The 13299-nt window shown below is 34.8% G+C and overlaps 1 protein-coding gene across 21 annotated transcripts in view; it reads right to left on the bottom strand.

The window, feature by feature from the left end:
* The window catches only part of FER (FER tyrosine kinase), a 439939-nt gene that overhangs the window by 92993 nt on the left and 333647 nt on the right, over nucleotides 1–13299 (bottom strand). For all 21 annotated transcript variants that reach the window (XR_011525229.1, XR_011525213.1, XR_011525228.1 and 18 more), the window contains one exon: nucleotides 10969–11092. Coding sequence is in view for 8 of the 21 variants with exons in the window: in XM_070569583.1 (XP_070425684.1) it covers nucleotides 10969–11092 (124 nt within the window). In the remaining 13 variants the exon portion in view is untranslated. The remainder of the gene's footprint in view (nucleotides 1–10968; nucleotides 11093–13299) is intronic.

The following is a 13299-nucleotide window of genomic DNA, read 5'->3' on the forward strand; positions in this document are numbered from 1 at the left end:
GTTATTAGCTTCAGTAAATAATAATTAGTTGTATTCACCTACAAGTCATAAAACCAGAGACTCCAGGGGAAAAAAATACAACCTTCTCTAAAATTATGCATACATTTAATTTTACTTCTCTCTTTAAATGGGTCTATGAACCAGGAGACTATTTGCAAGGTACAGTTCTTAAAGATCTGTAACTTATTTGGAAAACAAATGCCCAATTTAAATGAAAAAAACTGCAGATGAGATCTTGAATGCCATTCATTTCAAGGTAATTTTCTTTTATTTTCTTCCATTACAAGAATCATAACATTAGTGTGGTAAAATGAAAATGCCAGCAGAAGTGGTACTCTGTCCAATCTTGGCTCTGTTACTAGCACAATTCTCAGCACATAGTAGGGTCTCAGTAAAAAGAAAGCTACATGTCATACTTTTATGTGGCTCATTAGAGTTTGAAGCAGTAACATTAGAATTACAGAAAACAAAACATTGGAGAGTGTCTTAGAGTCACCTGAATTTATGAGGAAAATACAGGAAGACTAGTTTTTGAAGTCTCTGTGAGAATATGAAGTCATCTCTCACTCCCTCTTTCTCTTACATACATTATCTAATATATTAGCAAATTGATGGCTCTACCTTCAAGGAACATCCAGAACCTGGGCACCTCTCAGGATCTCCACCACTACCATTCTGGTCCAACTCCCACTCTCTCTTATTGCAATAGCTCTCTAACTCATCTTCTTGCTTCCGCATGGCTCCCTTACAGTCTATTTTTAAAAAAGAATTCCAATTTATACTTTAAAAACCTGGGACAGATCAAGTCAGCCCTCAATGGCTCCTATATCTCATGCAGACTAAAAGCCAAGCCCCTTCAATGACTTTCAAGGCCTTCGTGGTCTGGCCACCTAATAAGTATCTAACCTCATTTTCTGTCTCCCTTGTTGGCCTTCTTTGAACACACCTAGGATGCTCCTAGCTCAGGGCTTTTTGTACTTGCTACACACATTGCTAAGAAGGTTCTGCTCACTGACACTTACATATTTGGGGTGGCAAATTCTGATCCCCCACAAGGGAAAATTATGTTTCCTCCCCTACACTGCTGTAGCTACAGTATCTACAGGAGTTCCTGGCCCAAACATACTCAGGATTGGGAACACACAGCTAAAAAGGTAATGAGAGTAAGGTACAAACTGTGGAGAAATGGGCTGGAGACAGAGATGAACTACCCAGAGACATCTAGGCTGTAACTTCACTTTTTCCTCAGGGTAAGGATGTAGCCTTGTTGACCAAGTTGGGTACAAGAACCAGTAAACCCCAATGTTTAAAACATTATGTTAAACAAAATCACACGAATGTATAAGTACTCCCTGAATGGTGTTGTAAGCTCCATACTATAACATTAGCAAGAAAATGAGTTTTTCAAGTTCAGCAAGGCCATATCCTGTTCAGACAGTGTCACTGTTAGAAACTCTTGGGGGTGGTAAGGCAAACTGAGCTATCCTGCATTTACTTTATGTGATGTGGGGGATCAGAATTGGCCACTCCAAAATGAGTCTCTTTGGCTTAATTATTTCTAAGGACAAAAGACTCCAAAGAAAGTTTGATCTTCCCCGTAACCGCCTGAAAGAATTTAAGATAGAAGGCCTGTTCCAGGCAGGAGGTAATCCCATAAGATAACCAGAGTATAATGTAAAATAGGCATGATAGAAGGACACCAGCAAGCCCATTTTTATCAAAGTTCTGTCTCTTAGGTCACAGTGTCTATAGATAGCCCAGCAAAAACTTGTTTAACAAATATTTGCATGTTTGCAATGTAAATTGCACCTCCATGTCAATTGTTTCACCCGTTGAAGTCCCAAACCACTACCCTCAACATCCTCTTTTGTCTTTAGCTGAAGATGGTACATAAGGTGGCAGCTTTGGCTATTTTGGTGAGTTACTTAGATTTCCTGGACTTTTCCTATGTATACATGTTATTAAACTTTGTTTGATTTTCTCCTATTATTCTGTCTCATGTCAATTTAATTCTTAGACCAGCCAGAAGGACCTAGAGGTAGAGGTACAGCTCTTCTTCCCCTACAGTGGCCATCTTTCCCTGAGAAGTTTCTGTATCCTTGGCTAAATAGACAATTGACTCTAATCTTACAGTGGCATGGACATGTGTGGTCTCTTCTTGCTAAGTTGTGGTCCCTTTGAAAGGCTGTAGGGACATTTCCTAATGGTGAACCTTGAGATACTCCTTTCCTACTCAAGTAGCTTTGCCTTCTCTAACCCAAATCAGAGTGTCAGAGGGGATATTATCTTCATTTTATATTAGAAGAAATAGAGGCATAGTAAGTAACTTCGTTGATTCATTCATTCAACACATTTTTACAGAGCACCAACTGGATGCTGGTAACTGTTCTCTGTATCAAGGCATGAACAAAATAAAGTCAGTATCCTCAGGGAGCTTATATTCTAGTTGGGAGAGAGATAATAAAAAGTAAACAAGTATTTTATGTATATGTATATATATATAAAATATATATCACTCTTATACATATATACACACACAAATATACATATATGTAGATATCAATAAAATAAATGTCAGGTCATGGAAAGGACTGACAAAAAATAAAGCAGGGTAAAGGTTATAGGGACTACCAAGGGGCGGGCGGTCTAAGGTCACACAGCTAATATGTTGTGAGGCCAGGATTCAAACACAAAGCATTCCAATTTCAAACCTGGGGTCTTAACCACTAGGTTGAAGCTGCTAAATGGCTCTGCAAATGCTAGGCTTCATGACTATTAGAGTTGGCAATGCAGAGAGAGACAGTCTGGATTGGCAGAGAAACCCTTAAAAGAGAAACCTGAAAATGAAAAGGGCTTCTCACAGTGCTCTTGTATTTTATAAAATAAAAAATGAATAATATTTAAAAACAATAATTGGGCAAAACTCCCAGTAAGTCTCAAAATTACTGAGGTGAGTCAATGCCTAATAAATGGCACAGGCTAGGGTTCTCTAATTCCATGTGTTGATTGCTCTGATTCTGCCTTGGAAGCCAGAGAGTAGGAAACAATTTGCAAGCTAGAAGGTTAAGTTTGTTTCTGTGTCATCCATGTTCTAACGGATTCCTCAGAAGCCAGAATTTCCATGTGACCAATACTAATTAGAAAAAGCTAGCTACTCTAGCATAAATCAGGTTTGACTTGAGAACCTGAATTCAGCCAATGGTCACCCAAATCTCCGGGGTATCATGAACCCAACCCCACAGTTCTGAGCTTGATCTCCTGCCTGTTGTACGGACTCAAGATGAAGATTCAAGGAGACTGCGTGGACCAACGGCAGGAAAGAGTCAATCTGCCAGCCCTATACCATGGAACTGTGTGGGAATGAATCATCCCAGGAAAATATAGAGATAAGACCTGTAAAGGATTCTCTTATCCCTACAATGAGGCTGTTTCTAAATTAGCATTTATTAAATGGCTTTTTAAGTTTTGCTTAATCAGAGAGATAGTCACATGGCTGATCGTATTCACAAAAGGCAAGAAACTGGAAAATATATTTAACACATAGTTTAAATGTTCTGCTTAGTTTAACAGGCTTTGTCAGCAACTCACTCTAGACTCAGATCATCCTCTGACCAGTTGTATGAGATTGGACAAGTTACTTATATTTTTGTGGCTCAATTTTTTCTATGGTAAAATGGAGATAAATGGTACCATCCTCATATTCCTATGAGGACTAAGTGAGATAATGAATTTACTTGCCAAATAGTAAGCACTCAGTAAATGTGTGATAGCTATCTTTTGGAAAGCCTGCTTAGGACGTGTCCTATTCTCTGAGAATTATCCCCTCACACATACAGATTGGCTCCTGTAAATCTATGTAACAATGACTCTGCACAACCCTTCCCTCTCTAGCCATGTTATTGATTAAAATGGGGTAGACACCTAATATAAACTAGGCCAATCAACTTTTTCTGCCAAGAATTTGAAATTAGAACTCAAAGACTAACTAAATATATGCAGATACTGGGCCTGGAAGGTTATATTGACTCAAATGTCATTTGAGGGTCTTTTGAAAATGGGCAGAGGGATGTAGTCGTCAAAGCAAGAGGGAAATGAAGTAGCAACATAGCAAGAACAAATAATAAAAGACCAAGCGAACACAGAGGGAAAGACAGAAAGAGACTGTCTTGATCCTGACTGCTTCCCAGTTCCTAATACCAATGATTCCCAAGGCTGACTGAAGTTCCTATCCTTGAGTTCTGTGAGATAACTCTATTTCCTTATAATAAATCTATTGCTTAAATTAGCTTAAGCAGTTTCTGTTCTTTGTAATCAAATAGGCCCTGAGAGAAAATGGTAACCTAACCATTTGTATTTGTTTGATTTAAAAGATCACTTTTGACATTGTGAACCAGAAATGTACTTACTATAATTAACTGAAGAATCTAGAGACAATAGAGAATGAAGTATAGGCCAATTTTCTTCTATCATTTCTATGTAACATAACGCAAGGCTAGCCTCAACCAAACCATGAAACAGCTTTAATGTACTTCTATCCCTTCCTTCCCTCTCCTCTCACACTTAAGGACTTTCACTCTGTTTACTGGACTGCCCTGAATTCCTGAACAGTGTCATATTTGCTGCCAGTAACCACAAATCAAAACTTACCTGTCCCCTCTCCCTTTACCCTGAATCTCTCATTTTTGTTTTTTAAGAAGGCAGGTAGATACTCTGGTACATTAACTCAAGCCAATATGTTAATAGATTCTAGCATAAGAGAAGGCCGCCTTTTTCATTCCTGAAAACATACAAGTGACTTCAGGGAAAAATCCCTTAATTAAAATGAATGAACTTAATGATGGGAAATTCTGACACTGAATAAAGTAGCAGGATAAATAATTTTTAGAAATATGATCTTATGATATCTTTTATAAGATAATCACATTGCATATGCAAATATCACTGCACTAGGGGAAAAAAAGGTTAAACTAGAGAAGGACCATATATTTTTGACACATTTAAAATTATTGAGCAGTCTTCTCTGTACTGTAGCAAAATTGGTTTAGAAGCTAAAAATAAAAATATAGCCTAATATATTTAAAATTGTAATCAAATGTTGGAACAAGAAAATCAGTCATAAATGCTTAGTCAACTAACTGAGATTATCACATTTCTATGCTAATTCTGTGTTTTTAATTAACAGATAAAGCAGAAGGGGGTATCTAAACAATGGTGTATAAAAAATGAAAAAAATAAATTTTCAAGTTCTAATTAAACGGAGAAGCAGTAACAAAATACTCCTGCATTTCAACAACTGTTCATTAAAAAACAACAAAAAACACCTTGGTATGTCTTTCTAAAATTACATTTCACAAGCTTCAGCATCCTCTTCTCTTTTTACTCATGATCATAAAGAGTCCAGATGTTGAATATAAGCTGAGACATCACAACAAGTACCATCTGGCCTTCTGTCCTCAATCTCTTAATTGGTCAGAAGATGCATTTATTATGGAAAACAGTACAGTTCAGTGTAGTGATTCAGAATGTGGGCCTTACGAAAGAACCTATTGCTGTTTTGAGGATTCAGACACTTACCTTTAAGCGTCAGGCACTACTGCAGATTTTGGGAATACAACAGTGAACAACACAGGTAAATAAAAATCATTGCCCTCATGAAGCTTACATTCTCAGACACTGCATCTAAAGCAATCAGTATAGTGACTGGTACTCAAGTAAATCATCAATAAATGTCAGCCGTTAAGATTACCAATCCTTGAATGAGACAGAGTAAAACACTGGTATTGGAATGACTGAGAATGTGTCAGAAGGAAGTCAGCACATCTAAGACCTAGCAGCGGCCCTGCTGCTAATTGTCTAGGTAACCTTCTATTTAACTTAACCTCTCTGGGCCTCAGTTACTCAATCTGTAAAGTGATGTTAAGGTCCCTTGTATTGAGTATATGGTAGATTGTGAGAGAGAGAAAAGAGGAAGAGCTCAAAAGCACCAAAGAAAATATTTTACTTTATTTTGGCTTTATCTTACTCTTTAAATGATATCAATATGCATTAAGCACAAGAATACTTTTTCAGTATATGCAAAGCTTAGGAAGAGCTCAGATGCTAGATACTTAGTTGCAGTTAAAAAATAGAGAAAACCCTTCAAGAATTACTAGGAAAAATGTAAATGATACTATTTCAAATCTTTAGCTTCATGAAATATGAAATCACAAAAAAAAAAGAAAATAGAAACAGTATCTTACATTTATCTTAAAAAGTACACAAGTCTAAGCCTTGTCAGAAATCATTAGATGAAACAATCTCCTTCTAGAACATATGTAAGTGAAATGTAATATTGTTCCTTTCTGGGCAATCTTAGCTTTTCTAAATTAGTTTTTCCAATGAAACTTAAAATTGGTCCCATACCAACACCTTTTCACAAGGTTATATATTTCTCAGGGTTTTGTCAATTTTGTTCAAATTACTTTTCTTTTCCAGTTAAAAATCATAGTATTTTAACTCTCTTAAAACTATCTGAATGTAAGCCTAGATATTCCCACAATTTAGCCAAATTAAACAGTATATACGGCCCTTGGTGAGAATGACCCTATTTATCTGGCTCAGCTTCATGTCCTTTGGACTTGCCATTCTGATAATATGGAACTCTTTGTAGTTCCATGATTAAGTCCTCCCCTCTTGTGGAAAACATTGTAACTTTGCTTTCAACTTGCGTTCAGCTGGAATATTCCTTACCTTACCCTTCTATTCAACGACACACTCATCCATCAAATCTCACTCAAACAGTATTCTCTGCAAAACTTTCCCAGATTACTCCCAACATAGCCCCCATACTGACAGGTCACATGTTATTAATAAATTAACTCTATGCATAATTATTATTTTTGTAATAACCATCTAAAGGCAGGGGTCATGATTTTCATGTAGATATCATGCTGGCACAGCGTAGGCAACTGTTCACATTTATGAGGTACTAGAAATATCATTATTCCCAAAGATATGCAAAATCCTCACTAAACAACAAAATGTTGACTTAAATACTTTAATTTGTAGAGTTTTTAATCTTACTCCATAACAAAGAAACATCATTGTGGGAAAGGAACCAGCACAAGATTTAAAATTAGAAAAAGAAATCATATTCCATGGCACCTCTCCAAAAACACCTTTTGTGGTATTGCCACTGACAGAGTATCATGAAATTAAGAAACACTTCCAAAACTCCCCATAGATTATCGTCTTTAACTTAAATACACGGCAATCAAGAATTTATCCTCCCTTTACTTCCCATGGACATCAAACAAAGAACATGGCACAAAATCAACTTTTTGAAATAAATAAAAATAAATCTTGCAGTAGGATTCATTAGCAATAAAACCATAAACGCCACTACCATTTAAATCTCATATAACCTTCAACCTTCAACCCACTTAATGTCAAAATTAATCAGGTTTAATCCTTCTTCTAGAGTGATATCTAACAATCTAGTAACATACCATTGTAAGTATCCCAAGATACCCCCCATCCCAAGAATTTATCAGTGCACTTCAAATATTCATATAAAGTACAAGTAGGAAAGAAAATTTCACACTGGCCTATAAAATAAATATAAAGAAAATGCAGTTGACTACAGCTTAACTGAAACATAAAATTATCTAGTAATTCTCAAGCTATAAACACTAATAGTTTCAATTAGAAACTAAGAGTATCAAGAGAACTCTCCTGAAAGTTAAATGGAAATCACAACAAGAATATTTTTCAAAAGCAGGCCATTTCTTTATGCAATTACTTGTTTTCATTTTATAGCTGTCATACTTGTTTATCCATAATGAAACACTGCTCTGCTCTTCTCACGGTAATCAAAACAATAAAACAAAGCTAAAGAAAGAAAATGTGTCCCCCAAAAGTTGAGATACTATTTTGGGGAGAGACAATTAGAAATACTTTCAAGTACTGAATTCCAGTGACCTCTAATCAGTGAACAGGATAAAATTTATAAGTTCATATAAAATTTAAAGCATATTTAAAATTTTTGCTTTGATTTGTGGGACACAGACTTCACAATTCATAGACATGCATATATTTTAGAAATATTTTGAGATGTCAAGAACAGGGCTTAGTGCCTTTGTTACTTGAAAAATGAAAGGAAACTTTCAATGATGTTTTAGATTACTTAATTTTTAAGATACTTCATTAGACATTTTTCCAATGAGAAGAAACACTTTTCACTGTAGTGATTACTATACATATATATATACACACACATATATACGTATATATATGTATATATTTGATATTTATTAGGAGAAAAAACACACAATATGTCTTGAGTGTATCTTTTAACTATAAATCAATTAAAACCCATTGCAATTACTACTGCTTCCACAGAAACAATTCCACAAGATGACATGTAGGAACAGGGTTCTACAGCACAATTCACTTCTATAAAATACTCAACACAAAGAATGATTTATTTTCTCAATACTGTGTCATACATTGGTGAGGTACTGAAATGAAAAGGAAAAACATGAATTCATCCAAAAGAGCATTTACATAAGTTTGAAGAGGAACAAAAGACCACTGGTTAGAGATATAAAATTCATCCAGTAACCATAATTAACAAGGAAAATAAGAATAGTAGACAGTTTAGAAGAAGTCAATGGAAATGATTACAGAAAAATATTATATTGTTGCTATAATATGACTAGTAAGGAAAATCATACCAAAAAAGAAAAGTACTTATGAAAATAAAGACAAAAATACACTGTATGCCACAGATGACAAGTTTGAGGCTTGTGTATTAATGCTTTGCAATACTCTGACAGATGTGACTGATTGATCACTGGACTCTTTGTTGCTGATCCTGGAATCTTTCTCAATACACAACACAGAGAGCCACTGCCAGTCACTGAAAGCTGGCACTAAAATCTATTTGTCAAACCTGCTCTCAGTGACATTGTTCAAGATGTTTAATCAGGAACCTTCCCCACAGGCAAACAGCACAGGACTATGCACAGACTTGTAGAATACGTGGTCAAGCATGGGTTGACTTTCAAAAATTTGTGAATGCATGAAAATCCTTAAAAAGCAAAATGGGGAAATAGATGGGGAATAAATGGGAAAATAAGATTACAGTAGATAATGATATGATTCGGTGAGTGGGATAAGTTTTTAAAATCTAATTGCCATCTACTATTTAAAATGGTTTCAATTCTGATGAGATAGGCACTTAAAAGATGCAGTCAGCCACTTGCAAGAAAAGCAATCACTACAAAAGCAGCAAGAAATTGAAACAACAATTCTCTTAACCACAAAGCACAAAAAATTTAAGATGTTATTGGTAACTGACAAATTAATAAAAACAGTTTCAATAATGTTTATTTACTATGGCTTAAAGCTATAGATGATCTAATGGTTTGAAAAAAATCTGAGAAAAAGTGAACAACTACAATAGAGAATTTGATGCCTGAAGTTGCTTTAACACCTGAGAAATCAAAATTATAGATTTTCTCTAAATAAAGGGCAAAACCCTTTATTGCTACTTTTCTGTTTTTTGGGTTTTTTGGTGAGGAAGATTGGCCCTGAGCTAACATTTTGCTGCCAATCTTCCTCTTTTTGCTTGAGGAAGGCTGTTGCTGAGCTAACATCTATGCCAATCTTCCTCTATTTTGTATGTGGGATGCCGCCACAGCACGGTTTGACAAGCCTGTGTAGGTCTGCACCAGGGATCCAAATCCGTGAACCCTAGGCCACTGAAGTGGAGCACGTGAACTTAACCACTGCACCACCTGGCCGGCCCCTGTATTGTTAATTTTAACGAAGTGTTTTCTTCTAGTGAAATTAGTGATAATGCAATTCTTGGCCAAAATCAAATGCGTTAAGTCTTTAAAAATATCTCTTTTCACAGAAAGTAAAACAAATAAAAGTGGCTTAGTTTTAGTTCTCAATTTCCAGAAAAATAGTATCCCTATTGAACGTATTTTAAAATACACACAATTGTTGAATCTTACTCAAAAATTAAGCCATAATTTTAGTTTCAGAATAAAAGTGAATACTAAGCAAAATTCTTGGGGGAAATTAAGTCAAAAATATCCATTGAGATTAAATAAATGTATATTTCAGGTTAAAATTTGTTCTGCTGTAAGTATACATTATATAACCCCACCAGAATGTTAAGTCAAAGGCTGTGTAATGAAACACATGAGAAAAAAATACACCTCAACAACCAAACCAGCTTAGATAAAGTCCACAATAGTTCAGTCTGACAATGAACCCTGCTCCGCACTGTTATGTGCTGTTTCCAGCACATGAAAACTGCATTAACTCCCTACTTAATTTTGCTTATATACTCTTAGCCATATTTAGGATCTGACATGAACTATGCAAGAGATCTTAAGTTGTATTGACATTCAGTAGTAAAGAACTTTCAGCTGTGAGCAACTGAAATCACAATCTATGAAGTTTCAAGACCAAGTCACTGGCCTTAATGAAATCAGAGAAAGTTTTCAAAAATCTCCTTTAAAATAACTAGTATGCTAGAATCTTTTACCCTTGGCCAAACTCACTGTCATTTATTTTTCTTTTACTATTACACTTTCCCATGACTTTACAAGTAATTTCTTTGAAAAATGAGAATAGGTAACATATACAGTCTTGTTTGGCTTAAAGTCAATAGCTGCTTACATGACTAATCTGTGGTATATCTTATCACTATGCTATTTATGATTATAATAAAACAAATTTTAATTAGTAGGTAAGTCATTGTCTAGTTAACTGTACTTACCTCAGGTGAGATAGAAAACAAATGTTTCTGTTAACTATATAAACTACCAAAGAATGCTTTCACACAAAATATGAAGACCAACAAGAAAATATATGTTTTGTGAAAGACATTTATTGCTGTATTTTAGCAAATAGATCAGTTTTCTAGCATTCTATTAATGAAACTGGAAAATGTTTTTAAAATGTTCTCCTTACCTGTGTATACAGTTTTTACTCTCGAGATAGGACATACCAGAAGCAGCATCTAATGCAAATTTCACTAATTGTTTGAGTTTTATTTCATCCTTCTTCTTTCTCAGAAAGGAGAGGAAATCACCTCCTAGAAGAATTGACAGATGAACAATGAGACAAAATCATGATGAAAGTCACATTTATTACCTATTGGAGATACCTGACAGAACAAAAAGCATTACACATTTGACCACGCTTTTTGCCCATTTTGTTTGAGGTGAGGATAAAGGAAACATGAAAAGAACACTTGTTATTAGAAGCAGATACCATAAACTGTCCTAGATACAGTTTAAGTACTTTAAGTGATTCACACTGTATATTGCCCAACACACAATATTTAAAGTCATATTTTTCCTCCATAACAATTTCTCATCACTCTGCCTGGCTAAAATTTTCTACAAAATTTTAGTGTTTCTAATACAAATAAAAGATCATAATTATCATGAGTTAAACATGTAAATGATATTGAATTTATCAGATTCAGTGATTGCTTTAAAAATTGAGATTATTAACAATACCATCACTGATAGTGGAGCCAGAAAGAGAAAAGAGTATGATTTTGATAAAGTTTAGTTGCTGAGCCACATTGGATTTTTCATGCATCAAATGGATTCCAGTGATGTCTTAGAGAAACTCAAACCAGCATGGTCCAAAAGAAATATAATGAAAGCCACATAGTAATTTTAAATTTACTAGTAGCCACATTTTTAAAAGTAACAACAAAAAGGTGAAATTGATTTTAAAAATATATTTTTTCTTTAGCATAACATATCCAAAGTATTATATCGACATGTATCATTATAAAAAATATATGGGAGATATTTTACATTTTATCATCCTAAGTCTTTAAAACATGACGTTTAGGGGTCAGCCTCGGTGGCCTAGTGGTTAAGTTCAGTGCACTCTGCTTTGGTGGCTCGCGTTGGGTTCCTGGGTGTGGACTACACCGCTCTGTTAGTGGCCATGCTGTGCTGGCAGCCCCCATACTAAAAAATAGAAGATTGGCATGGATGTTAGCTCAGGGTGAATCTTCCTCAGCAAAAATAAATAAATAAACAAAACAAAGTACAATGTTTATTTTACATTAATGGGACATCTCAATTTAGATGCAAAGTTTCATCTGAAATATTTAATCTGTATTTAGATTTCATAAAATTTACAGTTGAAAAAGTAGATTCACATAAGTTGTTCCCAACATGCTTAAAAATTTCCAATAACTGTGAATCATGTATCAATTTTTAAATTTAAATCAATTAAAATTAAATGAAATTCAAAATTCAGTTTTTTAGAAGCACTAGCCACATTTCAAAAGCTAAAGAGCTCAGGAGCCACATATGGCCAGTGACTACCATATTAAATGGTATAGCTTTAAACTGTGCAGTCATTCTTTTTTTTTAAAGATTGGCACCTGAGCTAACATCTGTTGCCAATCTTTTTTTTTCCCTCCTCCCCAAAGTTCCCCAGTACATAGCTGTAGATTGTAGTTGTAGATCATTCTAGTTGTGCTATGTGGGATGCCACCTCAGCATGGCTTGATGAGTGGTGCCATGTTCACACCCAAGATCCGAACTGGAGAAACCCTGGGTCGCCAAAGCCGAGCACACGAACTTAACCACTTGGCCATGGGGCTGGTCCCTGCGCAGTCATTCTTAATATAGCATTAAAGGCTACAACTTAATTATTTTTCTTTGTTAATGTACAGTATATTGCACGTTTTTTTAAAAGTTAAGGCATATTAGAAAGAATATTCTTTAAAAACAATCATTCCATTTTCTCTATTAGGCCCTCAGATTTTAAGCCAGAATTTTGTAAGAAGGATTAGCATTTTAATTGCTATTTCCTGAACTTTTTTATCGTCTTCACCAGGGAATCTAGGCTTCCTTAAATGGAACAACTCTAGAGGTGAAGACTTAATGGCTTTTTCTTTAAGGGGAGTACCTAGAAAATAAACACCTGCCTAAATCTACTTACAATGTTCTCTTTTTCTAACTTCTCTTATTCATAATCAGGTATTACCCAAATTTAGGTGGGCCATTTACAAAATCAATAAGCTATGTGGTTAAAAATAATCTTAACAGTGTCAGATAATTTACTTTTTTCTGTTCTTTTTAAGAGAATATCAAATATATTAAATTACTAGAAAGATTATTGAAATAGTTTCTATAAAGCTTAACTCAATTTTCTGAACAAAATACATAAATGCAACAGTAAACAGCAAAATTAACTACTAATTTCTCAACTTTAATAGGTACAAAAATGCCTATTAAAATGGACTTGAAATCAATATTTAGTTTA

Source organism: Equus przewalskii, chromosome 13 (genome assembly GCF_037783145.1).
Source record: "Equus przewalskii isolate Varuska chromosome 13, EquPr2, whole genome shotgun sequence".
Classification (NCBI taxonomy): Eukaryota; Metazoa; Chordata; class Mammalia; order Perissodactyla; family Equidae; genus Equus; species Equus przewalskii.